The sequence below is a fragment of the Zootoca vivipara genome, chromosome 1 (assembly GCF_963506605.1).
Source record: "Zootoca vivipara chromosome 1, rZooViv1.1, whole genome shotgun sequence".
Taxonomy (NCBI): Eukaryota; Metazoa; Chordata; class Lepidosauria; order Squamata; family Lacertidae; genus Zootoca; species Zootoca vivipara.
Genome location: NC_083276.1, coordinates 90974024 through 90992440, shown reverse-complemented (window position 1 = coordinate 90992440; position 18417 = coordinate 90974024). Strand labels below are relative to the sequence as shown.

Here is an 18417-nt window from a genome sequence, read left to right as displayed (position 1 = left end):
GCAGAACAAAGGAAGATATCTCCAACTTTGACCAGAAAACCAAGGGAGGCAAACTTCAAAAGATGCTAAATAAAAATCACTGTTCATTTGCAAATGTAGCCCCAAATCCTACTCTGCCAAATATTTTAAGTAGAATACAGTATGCTCTTTTTCAGTGGTATTAGTTATTTCCAGTAAAGATAAAAAAACTTATCATTCAGAAACTTGGAAGTAACTACTACCACTAATGAAGACTATAGTATAATTAAGCTATATTAGATGTAAAATAAGCAATTGATTGCATTTGCAAATAAAAATAGATTTTTTTAGGGTTGCTTTCTTCTTTATACACATTTCAATGTATTGTATACTTCTTACTGTTTACATAAACATACATAAAAATGAACTGTTAGTCATAGATGATGGTTCTTGGTTGCAGCATTTTTGTGTTAACTAGAATATAAGAAATTTGTTTTTAATTATGAACTAAAAGAAGAAAATCTGATTAGCTACTATGCGGGACAGTGCTGTCTAGACACCAGATTATGAAACCTTCCTACTTTAATCATTTGAATTAGCCACTTGTGGAGAAGAGGATTTCTTAAAAGTTGTAATTATCTGAAAAACTGTTCTCAGAGTAGCAGTGTATGACTTATCTTTGACAGAATTGAAGAATTGTCATCCAAGAGCTGGCTCCGATGAGAGGCCAGGATTGATTTGTGCTAAAGTGCGTACTCATATCAGCAGCTTGCTTGTGTGAATGAACCGTGCAAGGTAGAAGCCAGGAACTTATGAAAGCTCCTAATATATTTTATGTTTCATTTTTGTCTTCACAGAAGGGAAGGTGGTTGTTTTTAGTTTCTCAGAAGACTTGGGTCTTGCATGAGTTTATGATTCCTGAATTGTAGTGCTCATGCAAGAAGGCCCTGGCAGAGGAACGGAAATGACTTAATAGTCAGGGGCCAAACTACACACAACAGCAGCATCCTTAGGACTTTAAATGTGGACCGGCTCTAGGTAGAGTCCTGGTGGCGCAGGGCGCGGGGCCGGTTGGCAGGGCGCTGCGCAGCAAAGCCGCGTGGAAGCCAAGCTGCGCCCTGCGAGGGCGGGGGCGCTGGAGCGATCTCCGCCCCTCAGCGCCAGGGCGCGCGACCTGCTCGAGACTGCCCTGGCTGTGATTATGATTAAAACACGGAGTGTGGATGCAATTTGACATGCAGAACAGATGCATGGGCAGAGAGGTGCCGAATTATTCCCCCCATCTCTTTTAATTGTTGTTGTTGTTTATCAAATACTATACCACTCTTCATCCAACGATCTCAAGGTGATTTACAATGTAAAGACATAAAAATGCATACCACAAGAACACACAAGAACAATACCCCCCCCCCAGTTTAAAAGGCCATAGATTGATTAATTGGCCAAAGGCCTGGGAGAAGAGGAATGTTTTTGCCTGGAGCCTAAAGATATGTAATGAAGGCACCAGTGAGCCTCCCTGGGGAGAGCAGTCCACTGAAAGAGGCCAGTTTCATAAATCCCTCCTGCAGCACCCTACACTGCACCTAAACATACTGCAGAGAGTCTCCTAATCCTCTGGAGCACATTTGTAAGTGCTGCAAGGTGCAAGAACTGCCACTCCCCATATGAACCAACCTCATAATCTGAGGCCATGCTTCATGGGCCTCCTCCAAAAGAGGTCTGGAAAGCGGCAACATGAGAACGGGCCTTCTCCTTGTTTTGCTGAAGGCTTTTCTTTCCATTAGTGGACAGTCACCATTAGATACACCCTGTAACTCCCTGTAAGCTTTAATGTTTAATCCAGCTCTGTTGATTTATGAAGAGAGTGTATGTGCAGAATCTAGTGTGGTTTTCTTCATCTTACCCCATAATTGTTTAGACTGCTGTCTTGTTAGCAAGAGGCAAAAGGACCAAATATGCAATTAAAACTTCTCTTTTTCTTTTACATTGCAAGAAAAAAAAGCATTATGTAACTCCAAAAGAAGTGAATAGAAAAAATTAGTATTGATAATAGCTAAACTTAGATCAAATAGGGGCTTTGTGCTATGACACAGTGTTCTTTCAAGAATTCAAAGGAGAGAAAATGTTCCAATTTGTCAGCTAACTAGACAAATAATGGTAATTATTCTTTTAACTTCTATCAGGACTTATTCCATGTTGTATGCATTCTGCATACAAAGTAAGTCTTCCATTTGCTGCAGTAGTATAACTGATGCATAAAAGGTGTATTATTTTTATTGTAAAGCATATTTACTCTTGAAGGAAGAGAAAAATATATGTGTATATACTCAAATCTCAAAGATTCTCATTTAATGGGGTCAGAAGCAATTCTCCAAAAAACTGGGCATCAGCCAGCATGGTGCACTTCATTGTGAAAAACATGCTATAGTCTGATTTATTGCTCATTGTTGTGTAATGCAGAGCTAAGTCAGCAAGAAAGATGGCTATTTAGGGAAGAAACCTATGAAATATTTAAGCAGTTGTTATTAAAGTTTTCACTAGGGTCACTGAAACCCAATTTAAAAGCTTTTGGACTATTTTTTCAACATTCTGGCATAATTGTCAGTGCGCCTGAATGTAGAATGTAGGGCTTTCTCTCAGAACGGGGCAGTGCACAAATATATGAATGCAAAGTTGGGGTGAGGAAGGGAGAGGAGAGGTAGAGATGGTGCTTCGATATGAGTATGCCTATAGCACCCCACTTTCAGTCTTAGCCACTCTCGTCTAGCACATCTGACTCCGGGAAGTCACTTGGTAACTGCTGATCCTTCCAAACTCCACATAGCAGATGCAGGAATTTACAGGGCAGGAGGCACATGGCAGGAAACCCAACAGTGAAGAGAGTATTATTTGTTTCTCAGGCTCTGAAGGAATCATAGAGAATGCATGTGTACTGTCTTAATACAATAATGCCCTTCTGTTTCTGACTCCATTCTTAGAGGTTGCATGTACACATTTTTTTTTTTTTTGCAGAATTATAAACTCATTTTATCCAGTGGTGTCTGCCCTCTGAAACACACATTAAATTAGCAACAGACTGCAGATATATCTTGACATATTGGATAATTATTTAATTGTTAAGACAATGATTCCTAGCCTTAGAAGGTTGGGTTACAGTTACTTACAGGTCCATGTAGCATCCAGTCGATAAAACGTGGCATGTGCACAAGTCTGGACTCTTGTCATGTATTTTGGGTAAATGAAGAGGGTCATGGGGCTGGAGAGAATCTTGAGAAATAGCTTTCAGTGTATCAGCTCTACGACTGAAATCATGCCCAGGGCTCCTTCCAAGGAACCTTGGGAATATAATGTCATAATGATACTGGGGATTCAGGGTTGGGGGAGGGGGGGCAAGTCTATTGATACTGGCAATTCATATGTGCACCAGAGGGATTTGTTCTAGCTAGGAATTTAGCTCACTGCAGTGAGTCAGAAGAATTTTCAAAATTATAAACATTGTTTAACAATGCACAAGGATGATCTGGAGTTATGATAGCGTAGCGTAGTAGGTACCATACAGTCTCACAGTAGTGGATACACAGTGGGGCGGAGACACTTAGCTGATCTGCTGGCAGTTGAGTCACTACTGCTTACCAGGAGGAGGAGGAGGAGGAGGGGAAGCAGAGAAGTGGCAGGGATAGTGGTGTGGTCAAACACATTGCATTGCCTTCCCTGTTGCCTCCCCCTCATCATCCTGGTAAGCAGCAGTGCTCACCTGCCAGGAGGTCAGATCAGCACTTGCAGCTCACTATGCTGTGTCTCACCTATGGTCATGAGGTAATGGACAAATGCGAACGACACATAAATATTTCGTAATACTGTCCTTGTATTTCCTCCTTCGAAAATTTGGAGTGCTTGGATCAACTTTATGACTGTTTCCAGATCAGTGATTTTAGGGTCATTCCAGCCCATCTTTCATGCTCTAGTTCTGCATCTTTCCATGCAAGCGAGTGGTTTATTATTTGGGCCAGTGTGCCAGATCTAACGACAGAAAGCTGCAGGGCAATCCAGGGTTGTGTTGATTTTGTCCCTTTGCAGTTCTGAGGGGAGAACTTTGCTATGAAACGTTTGGCAGCTTGTTTTGGAAGCCCCACTCCGATCTCAAACGATCTGCAGTTTTATTTAGACGATTGTTTTTCTTCTTCTCCTTGTGCCTGAAGGCATTAACTTGTCACTCGTCATTAGCTTTGTCTAAAGAACTGCCTTCTGTGAACACGCAACATGTCAATATCACTCAGATACCAGCAAAGAAAGGTTTAGCATGTGGTGCTTTGACAAGTTCAAAGCCTACTGCTCCATTGCTCAGTGAAATGGAAGGATGGCTGTGAGGGGAAAGAGGGAAAGGAGAGCATGCAATCTTAATAGTAATGTTTTAAAAGTGATGCCTTGCTTTCTCAGTGGCAAAAAAGCATCTCCCAGTCAACTTCAAATTGAGGTAGTTCTCTGGATTAGTTTTCTAATATGGTGGAATTATTATGGTGGGAATTTTCTTTGTAAGAACAAATGAGAGACATGTGGTGTGCATCATTTAAGCATAAAGAAATGTTGGAGGACCTACAAGTAGTTTATGAGGTGCATGCTTTCATTCATTCTTTTCATTTCATTTATATCACACTTTTCCTCCAAGCTGCTGTTGTTGTTTAGTCGTTTAGTCGTGTCCGACTCTTCGTGACCCCATGGACCATAGCACGCCAGGCACTCCTGTCTTGCACTGCCTCCCGCAGTTTGGTCAAACTCATGTTCGTAGCTTCGAGAACACTGTCCAACCATCTTGTCCTCTGACGTCCCCTTCTCCTAGTGCCCTCCATCTTTCCCAACATCAGGGTCTTTTCCAAGGATTCTTCTCTTCTCATGAGGTGGCCAAAGTATTGGAGCCTCAGCTTCACGATCTGTCCTTCCAGGGAGCACTCAGGGCTGATTTCCTTAAGAATGGATAGGTTTGATCTTCTTGCAGTCCATGGGACTCTCAAGAGTCTCCTCCAGCTGCTGAAGGTGACCTAAATTGGTATGATACAATTCTGTACAGGCTTCCTGTACATACTGCTCATACCACAAAGTAGGAATGAAATAGAAGCATGCTTTTTTTGCTTCTTCATGTAGCAGGGTCTTTAAAAAAAAGAAGGGAGGGAGGGAAGGACCTTCTCTGCTTATTGCCTGCCTAACATCACACAGCTTAGATATGTGTTCTTAAGTAATTACTGGTTTAGTAAAAAAATCCTTTTCATAGTAGTTCAAATTGCTACCATTAGCAACTTGATATATAAAGCAGTCATTCAGACATTTACACAGCATGGTGACAAAGTCTGTCATGTTGTCCTGAAAGGGCTTTCTGTATTTTTAGCCTCTTCTTTACAATTTTCAGCTCTCTCTGATTTCCTCTTCTTTGTTGGTCCTTCTCTCTCCCCACCTTTTAAAATAGCATATAAATGTTTTAGAGTCCTCAGCTGGACTCTACAAGCTTGGTCTGATGGCAAAGCATGAAATTTCAGCCTAATTTTCTCAATTGCTTAGTGTGAATAATTGTGGCTTGCCTGCATCCTGTAGTGGAGGAGAATTAGGAGAAGATTGTAAGGCAGGTGTGGGGAACCTTTGCCCCCCCCCACCAATGTTGCTGAACTACAGCTCCCATCATCCCTAGCCACTGGCCATGTTTGCTAGGGCTGGTGGGAGTTGTAGTTCAGTAACATCTGAAGGACCAAAGGTTCCCCACACCTGTTGTAAATAAGCACAATGCCTTTGAGGAATGGGGAAAGAAATGTGTACAAGGAGAACCTTTTTCAGATGCTTGCCTGTGTTTGTTTCATGACTTATCTTAATACTGGAGAGTAGGCTGCCATTTCAATTCTACCACCCAAGGACACACCTTCACGACATGGAGGCATGCCTTCTAAATGAGCATGCCAATATGAGAGTGTTGGTTGATTAACTTACCCACAGTATCCACAGTAAGTAACCCTGAATGCATATTCCTAGTGATACAAGTGACCTGTTGAAGCTTTACTTGTCTATCTTAAAGGGCAGCTCCTCCTGCCATAAATGTGAAGAGATTTCCCCCCTTTTTAATGCTAATTTGTATATTCAAATTCAACACAGGAAATTGCTTGAATTCACAGCTGAAGTTCAAAGACTATTTAGGGCAGGGCAGTTTCAAACAGTGAGCTTCGGGAACATTTTGGAATTGTTTCCTTCATTTCTATCCCGGCTTTTGTCTGTGGAACTCATGGCAACATGTAAAAGTCTTGTGTCCAGCCGGTTAACTTCAGGAAGCTATTCCATCGTGCACCTTCAGACCATGTCTGAGTTATTTTCACCCTCATCCAAGCATAGCCTTCCAGATGTATGTGTGGTTGGTGGTCAAGGTTGATGGGACTTGGAGTCTGAAAACATTTGGAGGGCAGTACATTGCCTGCCCCTTCCTGTTTTAATACTTTTCAGAACATAAAAAGGCTCCGAAGGCTCATCTAGTCTCGGCATACTATTCTCATGAGCCAACCAAAAGCCATGGTATTATGCAGAATGCATTTTTTATCCCAGATGTGTCCAGATTCTGTATTCCTTCTCTTCTGTCTGTCTGTCCTTGCAATTGGAGCTTTATGCAAATAGCACATATATGAAATGGTGAGTATCCAATGGGTTTGAAGGTCCAAAGGCAGGTGTGCTTTTCAGAGGTGGCATTAATACCTTAACAATGAAACCTGTGGAGCTTAAAATTAAATTTCACCTTGAAAAATAAACCAGAGGTTTTAAAAACTAGGCCACTTATAATCAATCAGGATTGATGGGATATCAGTAGTAATGTTCCTTGTGAATTAAGCTGTGTGTGACTTTTCATGTCGAAATTGCTTCTCTTAGTCTTAAATCATGTACAGTATTCAAGAGGGGCTTTTCAACATCTAATTGTCATATAATCCATGAGGATTCTTCTCCTCCCGTCTGAGGCCTGTAGCCCAGTGCTTCCTCCTGGTAATTTGCATGCAATTTATTTTAGTGAGATTTGATGTCTGTTATGATGGAAGTGTAAATGTTCTAAAGATTAAATTGATTTTTTCTCCTTTTCTCTTTCCTTTTGCCCTTGTTTCCAGAAACAGTATTGCTGCTTCAGCAGTGTGTGCCTTCAATCTCAGTGCTATTACGCAAGCCTTTAATGGGCCTTTCCGATACCAAGAAAATCCAAGATCTGCATGGCTGCCAACAATCAACCCCATCCCTAATTTTCAGGTATTTTAATGCAACACCTCAATTCACTCACATCTCATTCTGTTTCCTCGTTTGATGGGTAAATGTTAATTAACTGGTTCAGTGGCAGCTAGCATATCAGGTGTCTGTACACACAGTCAGAGCCTATATTCAAGTCCTCATTCAGTTATGAGGCTCATCAAATTGTCTTGGGCAATCTATTTTCTCTTAGCATAATGTTACCTCCTTAGTAACCATTCTTTACATGTACTACTTGTTTGTTTCCCCCCTATCTGCAACCATGTAGTTGTTTCTGAAGCTCCATTCATACATCACCTCCTTGAGCATTTTGCCTGACTAGCCTGCCTAGAACGTATCATTGAGCACTGCTGCTTTCTTGCCTGGATGGGAGAATAGAGAGGATTGTGTGCCTAAATTAGCACATCCCATCACTTCTGCTTCTGGCTCCACCCACTACTGGTATAAGGCCCCGAGAAAGTTCCCTAGGAGAGAATGTGGCCCTTGGGGTGAAAGAGCTGCCTACCCTTGCTATATAAAGTATTGGTAGTGCAGTCTTGTACGATTCATAGTCTTGTTCTTTCATAGTTACAGGTAGGTAGCCATGTTGGTCTGACGTAGTCTAAGCAAAATAAAAAAAATCCTTCCAGTAGCACCTTAGAGACCAACTACCGGTAAGTCATTGGTATGAGCTTTCGTGCGCATGCACACTTCTTCAGATACATGAAACAAAAGTCACCAGACCCTTATATATAGTGAGAGGGTGGGGAGGAGTATTACTCAGAAGGGTGGTGGGAATGGGTGATTGACTGATAGGTGTGGTAAAGAAGTTTCATCCTGAACTTCTACCCAGAATAGACCCGTTGAAATTAATGGACCTAAGTTAGCCATGTCTAGTCATTTCAATAGGTCTACCCTGAGTAGGACTAGCATTGCATATAACCTATAGGCTCTAGGCCTCCCCACCCCCACCTCTGCTGCTGCCCCTTCCTCCTGCAAGTCTCAGTACCCGTTCTATCCCATTTCAGCTATATTTTAGCAGGCAAAATTCTACATGTTCCTGCCAAGTAGACGGGAGGTCACAAAACCAGTACTAGTTTGCTTTTCAGGAGCACAATTTATTGTGCCATGTCCCGTTAAATCCGAGTAGCTTACAGCTGAGTTTCATATAGAAAATTAACTAGGGTTATCATAGAAGTTCTGGGGAGCAGCATTTGTAGTGCATCAGGAGCAGTCAGAGCGGTGCCCTCTGGGTGTTTTATTTATTTATTGTGCACATTTAAAAAGCTACTTTACAGTTTGAGGCCATCAAACCAATGATCAAGATAAAAATACGGTAAAATAAAATGCAGGAAATAAAAACTCCAAAAACAACAAAGCCATTCCAGCAGATAAACAGTAAATTTTAAACAGTAAATTTGTCATAATAAGGTCATACCTCAGGAAAAGCCTTCTTAAACAAAATAAGTCATTGTTGGACTCCACATCCCTTCATCCCCAATGAGTGTGGCCAGTGGTTAGGGTTAAGGGAAACAATAGACCAGCAACATCAAGAGGGCACTAGATTGGCCACCGCTGCAGTACATCTTCTGCTACACACTAGGAGCCCTCCAGCCTTTGGTTCACTGGAGCAACTGGAAGCTTTTACACTGCATGTTCCCAATGCGTGCATCAGTTAGGGATGTTTTGGACTAGCTTTCATCCTCAAAAGCATATGGCCTGTGCTGCAGAGAAGGTGTGAAAAGATTGCAAAGTCAAGATGAGATTTTTACAAAAGAAAAGGGAATGTATGTGGTGAACGACAGGAAGATTGGAAAAAGAGATTAGAACATTTTTCAAGTACAGAAAGAACAAGAGGTCAATGAAGGGCCTTCAGGAGATGACAAAGGTAATTTAGTGGCTGTGAAGAAACGATTTGGAAGGGGGGGGTGAATTCTCACTTTGTTGTTTGGAGAATGAAGGAACAATGCCAGAAATCTTTCCTAGAGAAAAATACAGGTCTGGGACATATGAAATGGAAATTAGAACAAAACAATTGAAAAATGCAAGTCCACTTACTTAGCACTTATGCTACCCCTGGTATTAAATGATAAACTTCTTTCCACTGAGAACAGAAAATGCAGTTCAGCAATTAATGGTTTCCCCAGCCATCAGAGATGGTTCATGCAGGAGAAAAGGGAGAAGAAGCAAAATTGGGAGAGACTATTCCAGTCAAGATTGTGGATTTCAAATTAAATAGGAATATTTATGTCTAGAACTGCTCTGGTATAAGAAGTATCTTGATTTTGGCATGTTTGCATTGCCTAAATCGGCAGTTGCAATCCTGTTCCATCAGTTAGAAGGACATTCCAGGTAAGCATGGATAGGATTGTGTTGTGGAGTTACGTTTGTACCACATTGAAGTAGATTAACCTCTTTTAACCTCTTTTGGGGTAGATTAACCAGAAGATTTTTATTTGGATATGTCTGTGTAATATGGAAGAAGGAACAAACTTGCAAATTTGTAATCTGTTTTTATCACTGGAAGCTGTGTCTTGAGATCCATGTCAATATAAACATCATGACAGTCGGCAAGAACTCTGCAGTAAAAATAGCAAACAAACGAAAACAGTCGTTAATCTTAGAGAGTTTTTAAAGTTGTAAAAGAAACACTGCTGTTCTGTTCTCCTTCAGTGTGGAATACTGAATGATGATAGCCCTAATGAAAACCTGACAGAGAGGATCCTTCAGGATGCTCAGCGCTTATTCCTGATGAACGATGTTGTGCAACCAGTCTCTGTGGATCCATATGTCACTCAGGACAACATCCGTTTTTCTAAGCTGGTGGTTGACATTGTTCAGGGCAAGGACACACTATACCATGTGATATATATTGGAACAGGTAAGTGCTTTTTACACCTGGGAGACTTCAACCATCTCATATGTGGATTTATTAAACAGTAATCTCTGTGAGTTCCTTACTACAATGTTCTCAAATAGGAGAAAGCGAGAGAATTGATCTTCCATTATTGTCTGGGTAGAAACTGAAAGAGCATTTTGATAGTGTAGGCCACCATTTACATGGCTTTAGGAAGCAGAAGGGATGGGGTTACGGTCCTTTAGTTAGCCTAAGAAAGAGAAGAAAGAGAATAGTATCTGCTTAAATGGAATTCATTTGCAAGTGAAGGTTTCTGTGAAGACTGAACCCCATCCTGGTGAAGGTTCAGCTCAAAAAGGAGTAGAGAGGTAAATGATGTCCTCACAATAGCTGGTTGACAGTCTTCACTCGTTTCTGGGTCATACAGTATGCATATACATACTTTCTTCTAGAGATCTGAAAAGCGTTTTCACGTTTGGGTAGCCAAACTTGGCCCTTCAGCTGTTTTGGGACTACAATTCCTATAATCCCTGACCACTGGTCTTGTTAGCTAGGGATGATGGGAGTTGTAGTCCCAAAACAGCTGGAGGGCTAAATTTGGCCATCACTGCTCTAGACAATCTAGGCCAATACTACAATCTACTCTGACTGGCAGTAGCTTCCCTGCATCTCAGTCTGTACCTTGTCCTGACTATGCACCGTGCCAGGGATTGAATATGGAACCTTCTATCTGCAACACATATGTTCTACCATTGAGCTGTGATCCACAAAACTTAGGCACATCTACTGAGTCATTCCTTTGAATAAAAACATCCTGCCAGCAGGGTTCATATAAATAATGAGCTCCAGCACACAAAGAGGTTTCCATGCTCTCAGAATCCACGTGCCATTCTTCAAGCTAGTTGCATGTAGTGATTTGCAGACAGGCTTCCATGCCTTTAAAGTCGAGCCTGGTTTGTTGGCAGACTGTGGTTTATATAGTATTGCAAAGTCTGCCCAGTTTGGATATAATGAGGAGACCTACCACAATCCCATAGCTTGCAAAACTTTCAATAGTGGACTAATCTTCAATGCCCAACTTCTTAAGTAGGAAAAAAAAGCTTGGAAAGGTGCACCATGGCAGTGTTGCAAATGCTAGCTTCCTTATGTGGTGAAAGCTAAATCAAACATTTTAATTAATCAGAATTTATGTCTGAGCTCCATTTTAAAAAATCTAATAATTCCATTATATATTCAGAATGAGTTGATTTTATGTTAAGATATATGGCCTCTCTAAGTGTTGGTATAATTTATCCCATGACTATGGAGTCATCTGTCTCAGAAGTTATCATCTACCAGATAGAGTAATAATATATCTTTCTACCTTTTACCGCCACTTACTTCAAATGTGATTAGCTTTCGTTTATTTCCAGTAACAAAACTGCATAGACAAAAACTTTATTTAACTTTAGAACAAATAAACAAAAAAATACTAATTATTGATCTACAGCGATAAATGGTGGAACTTTAGTGCATAAACTCCAAAGTGAAAATAGCCTCGTGGGCTACTGTTAGACAGATCAAGAGTTGATCTAGTATCAGGAATATTCTTATTTTGTCTTAACGCCCGCCCCCCCCCGCCCCCGGTACAAACTTGTCAAAGACAAATACTAACAAACCCTGCTTATTTAAATGGAAAAATTGCTGTTTTCTTGGAAATTATAATGGGACCTTAAAATGATTAACTTTATTCCCTTATTAACTTAAAGCCTAGCCCATTCCCAAGACAATGCTTGAGGGATGCAACAACACTTTAAACTGAAACCTATAGATAGAATACTTATTAAAACACTTATCAGATTTAAATTGCACCCCACGCACAATTATCCCATCTAATAAAAGTCATTCCAAATGAGAATATCTTACAGCATTTCCAGAAAATATCAAAGTTCAGGGTTAAGCAAGTTTCCAGGCTGTGAAGCAACTACTGAGACTGCCTCTCACAGTACGGCCTTGGTACATAGGTAGTATAGTCAGGAACAGCTTTCCCCAACCTGGTGTCCTCCAGATGTTTTGGTCTACTACTCACATCATCCCTGATCATTGGCCACGCTGGTTGGGACTGACATCTGAATAATTCAATTAATTATTAATTAGTTAATAATTAATTAATAATACAATTTTGTAAGGCCCAAGATTTTTAGGACTTTACAAAGGACAAAGCACATTTACTTGGAAATCCCACTGAGCTCAGTAAGGCTTATTTCCAAGTGAATGTGCATAGATAACAGTCATAATGTGATTCTAGCATGTGATTAGAAGGCGTATTTGATACGCAGTCCTGAAGTCTGGTGAGTCATAGCTCCCTACTAAGGACCACAGAAATATCACAGCTACATGTCTACTGTTACTTAAATTTACATGGGGGTGTTCCACCAATCACAGGATGTAGCTGACTGCAAGGATGCAGTTGTGTTTAGTTTGTACTGATTTTCAGATGAAAGTTGTGCAGAATGTTCCTTGGAATCTGTGGCTGCAGATTGCTATTCTGCCTCCAACAATGTTTTTAAGCTTTAAGCTGTTAGCATATTTAAGATCACACAGCTTTGTGTGAATCAGCCTCTAGGACACATCTACAGAACACATTCAACCCTATTTGAAAACAACCCTGGAAAATTGTACTGTAGGTGCAGCTGAGACTTACTAGGTAGAGATCCTTATATCCTTTAAATACGGTAGTTACAATTTGCAGGGTACACTGCTTTAATGTGTGAATGTACCTCTTCATCCCATGTCTTCCTTAATAAGGACATATAATTTGTTTATTATTATTTCATTAAACTACTTATATGCCCCCTTTCTACATAGAAGCTCAAGGCGGCTTGCAACAAAGGTTAAAAACTATATATTAACAGTTTCTCAAACACTATTAAAACAGCAGTGGAAATCAGAACACAGGAGCAACTTGTTAGCAAATTCAATGGTCATACTTTAGCTTCATTCAGTAGTTATATACTTTAGCACTCTTCATTCAGAATGAATGGGAACCTGAATGCACAAGCAGAGGGGCTTCAACCAAATGAATGGATTCACTTTTTTTGGTTATGTTTTTATAAGTGTATAAGAAGAAGAGAAATTGGAGAGGAGGGGGGGGAGAGAATGGTGTCAGAGCAGCTGTGTAAATGGGACGTAGTTAATCTTCACTCTGTGTGCTAGATGATAAACTGAATCAACATCTTGGAGATTTACTTGCCTCCTGTTTCTTCTTGTTCTGCTAGAACATGGCACCATTTTGAAGGCACTTTCTACAACTAATAAGAGCCTAAGGAGTTGTTATTTAGAGGAAATGCAGATTCTTCCTGCCAGCCAAAAGGAGCCAATCCAGAGCCTCCAAATCCTTCACAGCGACAGATCCCTGTTTGTGGGTTTGAATAATGGAGTGCTAAAAATTCCTCTGGAGAGATGTTCAATGTACAGAACAGAAGGGTAAGAAAATTTATGGCTCTGATATATTCCATGCCAGCTTAAAAGAAAAGCATGAGGGAAACGTATTGCAGTCTGATTCATTTTAGAATACCTTTCTTCATCTTTCAGAGAGAGGCAGAAGATTCTGACAGGCACACGTAGCCTATAGAAGCAAAGGGAGTGATTTGAAGGCAACTGTTCTTGCTCATTAGCCCTCATTGGAAATTAATCCTGTTTACCAAGAAATTATGTCTGCAAGCACGGGGTTTGTTCAGGTAGTGCCAAATAATGGTTTTGTGTTAAGTGTGACCTGACCCATTGCCTTAGTGGAGTAAATAGGGCCTATTGGTTGAACCTTTACCCTGTATCCGTGAAGTACTAACTGACCAGTGTTACTCGCTGAGTTCAGTTCTGTGAAGATCTAGACACCTGCACTCAACTGCTGAAGCCTGGGAGTAGAACTAGGTGTTGCTACTTCTGTTTAAAATAACACATCTTAAAATGTAAGGAGAAAAGTTGAAGTGTGTGTGAACGATGGTGTATATTTAAAAAGGATGAACACTATGCATGCCTGACAAATTGGACAAGAGAGGACAAACCTACCTACCACAGATAAGACTAGCCCAAGCTAAACAGAGTTGGAGTTTTTGTACTCATGGCAAGCCTTTGAAGTGTTGCCCCCCCCCTACATTTGCTTTGTGTGAGAGCAGTTCAGAGCTAGATGGTTGGAATATTCAGTGGAAGGTAGGTGGTTGCTGCTTGTATACAACGAATGGAACTTGACATTGTTCCTGGTGCATTGCAGAATGTGTGCTTGTTTCCTGTCCTTGCACCACTCAGAGGTTAACGTGATGTGATAGGCACAGTGGTCACATTCCCATGTTGCATATGCAGATCACATTTTTATGTGTGGACATGTACAAGGTTTTGGGTACAAACATTAAAAACATTAATTATGTGAAATAGTTCTTAAATAGTTTGCTTTAATAACAGCTGTGATATGGGGCTCCATTTAGATCTTACAGCTGCCCTCCACGGTCTTGCAAGCAGCAGTCTGTCCTCCAGCTGTTCATATACCCTTTGTCAGTGCTGTCCCCCAAGGGCAAGATGCAAAGGGCACATAAATATGACATTACTGTCAGCCTACTCTGCCTGGTAGTCTCCCCTGACATGTGCCTCCCAGCATCTCATTGGTCCAGAGTTCTTCAGGTCAAAACAGCCATGGCAACTTAGGTGCCTAGGATTTTTTTTAAAAATTGCTTTTTGAAGCCAATCACTCATTTCAGAAGGAAGTGACACCTGGAAAAATGCCACGTTTATATTGTCAGCAAGACGGACAGGGAGGGGGATAGGAATGATTTTTTTGTTTTGTTTTGTTTCCAATTTTCGTTCCTGAGTGCAGTCCTGCCATATGGGAGTCACAAAGACAAAAGGTTTGTGTGTCTTTGATGACCTTGCCTCAGAGCACTTGAAAAAACGTTGACAGGCTTTGAATTTTCACTAGGCTTCTTGAGATGAATGTCATGCCCAGCAAGTTAAAGTGGGTGTTGGGCACTAAGCATTAGCTGCTTGTACAATGTATCTGGGCAGCATGTTTGTCAGCTGGCAAAGCTGATCTCCTTTTTGTTCCTCTTTATCTCTCCGATGTAGATAAGCATTTTGAATGTCACGTACCCTAGTTCCACCAACAGCATATTAAAAGCCCCCCATTTCTTGGGGTCATTTTGTTAAAATATAAAAAAATAGGCAAAATTCTGATGCCAGGATGTAATTGAGCACAGCTTCATATCCACTGGGCATATAACAACTTTACTACGTATTTCAAAACATTTAAACCCTGCTTGGAACTGCTAAGATACATGCAAAAGTACCTTATTCAGCAATGGCCATCTTCGGTCTGGTACTAGAGTCTGCTCTTGCAGAAGTGCTTTTCCTTTGGTGAAGATTTTTACTTTCTTGTCTCTGAATTAATAGAAATCTTCATCTAATATAGATTTCTTAAACTCCTGCATTTTCCTAGAGAGCCAATAGAAGAGTTAGTGGTCTGATGCTTTGTAGCTTTGTGTGGCCACTCAGCTAAACTTTCTCATCTCTCAGAAACCTAAATGGATAAATTCTATGCCTACTTGATTTTTAAGGGGGGGGGGAATGCCAATTACGCTTGTTCTGATATTTTCTTTCCCAAATCTAAAACTCCCATTTCCTTCTTGTTTTCTCCCACCCCCTCAGTCTTCTTAAGTATCATTGTACACTTTAAAGAAAAGCTGCATAATTACTTTAAATACAGCAAGATCAGATAATGCATTAAAACTGGGATTATTATTCTCAGAACTGGACAGTGTAGGCGGAGTGCTAATCCAGTCAAATGAAAAAGGTGTATGTATGGCAAGGTGTGCTGCAGCCTGCCCACACCTTGCCATACATACTGTAAAACCCCAGCCTTGTAGGAGAGGCCATCAAGGCAGGAATGGGATTAAACAAATGCCTAAATAACTCTTTCCATACAATGGTTTAGGGAGAAAGAGAGGATAATGATCCTTGTAATTCCCTTTGCCTCAGTTGTCTCCCCACTGCTTGCTGATACGCCTGCATTTGTCTTGGTCCCTGTGGAGCACAGATGTGTTGAGCCACAGGTCTCACCCATCAACTCTGATGGTGAACACTCATGGCTGGCCATGCCCAGTATGGCAGCATTCTCCAATCTGCTGCCCTCTTTTTCTCCCACCATAGACATCTCATTGGCCATTGTTAGAACAGGATGTTGGATTAGGGCTCTTGTTGTTGTTGTTGTTTGCTGATTAACAATGCCATTGCATTCAGTTTGATCAAATCGGTGTGATCAGGAAAGTAATACAACACTGGGGTTTCAAAATTCACAAGTTCATCATATGGTCTTCATAACAGGGATGCTGAAACCCAAGCAAAACATGCCAGTTGTACAGAATCTTTAAGGAAACAAAAGAAGGGACTGTGCTATCTTGTAGATGGTTTAATAAATAACTGCATTGTAAGCATATTTTATTAAAATCCTAGGTTTTGAAATATTTCCACCCCCCACTTCTACCACTTCCCCCACTTCCTAGGTATAAAGGCGACAAGTTCCCCAACTAACTTTGTATTGGTATCAGCACTGGGTTGTATCAAGAAAGATGTTTTAATTTCATCCATTGCTTTCTACCTGGCACTTCTCCTGGGCAGTGATTTATAGCCTCTTGTTGTTGAGTCTACATTTAATACATGCCAATAAACTAGCTGCAGGAGGAAGGCACGGTATCCCCCCTCCCTTTCCTTTCCTAACTTCTTTTTGTCATCTCTCTGAGAGTGTGTGTGTCTGTAAAACTGGCTTCTTGCAGAAACTCCATCTTTAGCACTTTTTTTTTAAAGTTACTTGTTAAATAACATGGGGCTTTGAAGGAGCTTTTATGCAGCAGGAGACTTTGTGCCCTTGAGGCAGCAACACCACAGCCCTGTTTGTTTTCTTTGGCTCTGTCCTACTTTGCCAGGGTAGCTGTGAGTTTGTGTGTTACACCCTCGAGGCTGATTGGGAGGTCATGATCATTCAGGGTTTTGGAATCCTTGGTCTGGTTCCAAAGCAAGGAAGGGAAAAGGCATATCAGACATGGGAGAAAGATTGATCTTAACATTGATTAAACCTAGGTGCTCTGGCATTCTCAGCAGATGTTAGGCTCCAGGATACACTGGAAACTCTCAGAGGTATAGCAAAAACAAGAGCAGGGTGAGCAAACAGCACTTCTGGCATGTTCTCTTTGCTTTGTTTTTTTTCCTACAGCCTCTGATGAATCTTCCAAAGGGTTTACTCCAAAGGTTTGTGCTTTGTCTTGTGCTTAAATACTGTGGTGTATGTATATGTTTCTGCTGATCTGTCTCAGCTAGATTTGTTTTCAGAGCATGATTTGGTCAAATATGTGACTCAGCTTGTCTGTAGGATGTTTCCCACTGTGGAATAGCCTTCATGCTTTTCTGAAGTTACATTTTCAGAGTAAAATCTGGGTGTCTCGGTGTCCTCACTATCCGTAGCTCAGATGGTTAGCAAGCACAGTCTTCTCATGCAGGATTGCCATTGCCTATCCTAGATACTGTGACCATCCTCCATTTTGTTGCGGTAGTTAAAATGTGGGATTTGCTCTCACAAGAAGCAGTGATGGCTACAAACTTGGGTGGTTTTAAAAGAGGATTAGACAAATGCATGGATGATAAGCCTACCAGCTACTAGGCACAGCTACAGTGCTACCTTGGTTTACGAACTTAATCTGTTCCAGAAGTCCGTTCTTAAACCGAAACTGTTCTTAAACCGAGGCATGCTTTCCCTAATGAGACCTCCTACCGCTGGTGCCCTTCCACCGTTCGGATTCCATTCTTAGACCAAGGTAAAGTTCTCAAACCACGACCCTACTTCCGGTTTTGCAGAGTTCATAAACCGAATTGTTTGTAAACAGGACTGTTCTTAAACCGAGGTACCACTTTACTATACTCTGCCTCCACTGTTGGAGGCAGTATGCTTTCCAAATATGAGAAACCGCAGGAGGGGAGACTCCTGTTGCCCCCGGGTCCTGCTTGTAGGCTTCCCATGGGGGCATCTGGTTGGCCACTGTGAGAACAGGATGCTGGACTAGATGTGCCATTGACCTGATTCCACAGGCTCTTCTTATGTCATGTTGATATTTTCACACATTTTATCAGGATATAGGTGACAAAAAGATAGAAAATGAGCCTAATGGCTGGCTCTGCTGTTAGGCAGGGTGAAGCTTCTGCCTCAGGTGGCAGATGCTAAGGGTATGTGCTTGGGTTTTTTTTGGGGGGGGGGTTGCAGTAGTCCTCCACCATTCCTCCCTAGCTGCTTCTTCTAGCCCATGAGTAGAAGACTAAGGCCCGGGGGTTGGATCTGGCCCAATCACCTTCTAAAT

At 41.3% G+C, this 18417-nt stretch overlaps 1 protein-coding gene across 5 annotated transcripts in view; it reads left to right on the top strand.

Moving 5' to 3' along the window:
* The window catches only part of SEMA5B (semaphorin 5B), a 358202-nt gene that overhangs the window by 269379 nt on the left and 70406 nt on the right, over positions 1-18417 (top strand). For 4 of the 5 annotated variants that reach the window (XM_035128943.2, XM_035128952.2, XM_035128961.2 and 1 more), the window contains 3 exons: positions 7080-7215; positions 9865-10072; positions 13306-13513. In XM_035128943.2, the coding sequence (XP_034984834.2) occupies positions 7080-7215; positions 9865-10072; positions 13306-13513 (552 nt within the window). The remainder of the gene's footprint in view (positions 1-7079; positions 7216-9864; positions 10073-13305; positions 13514-18417) is intronic. The other variant, XM_060278773.1, reaches the window with a different exon arrangement.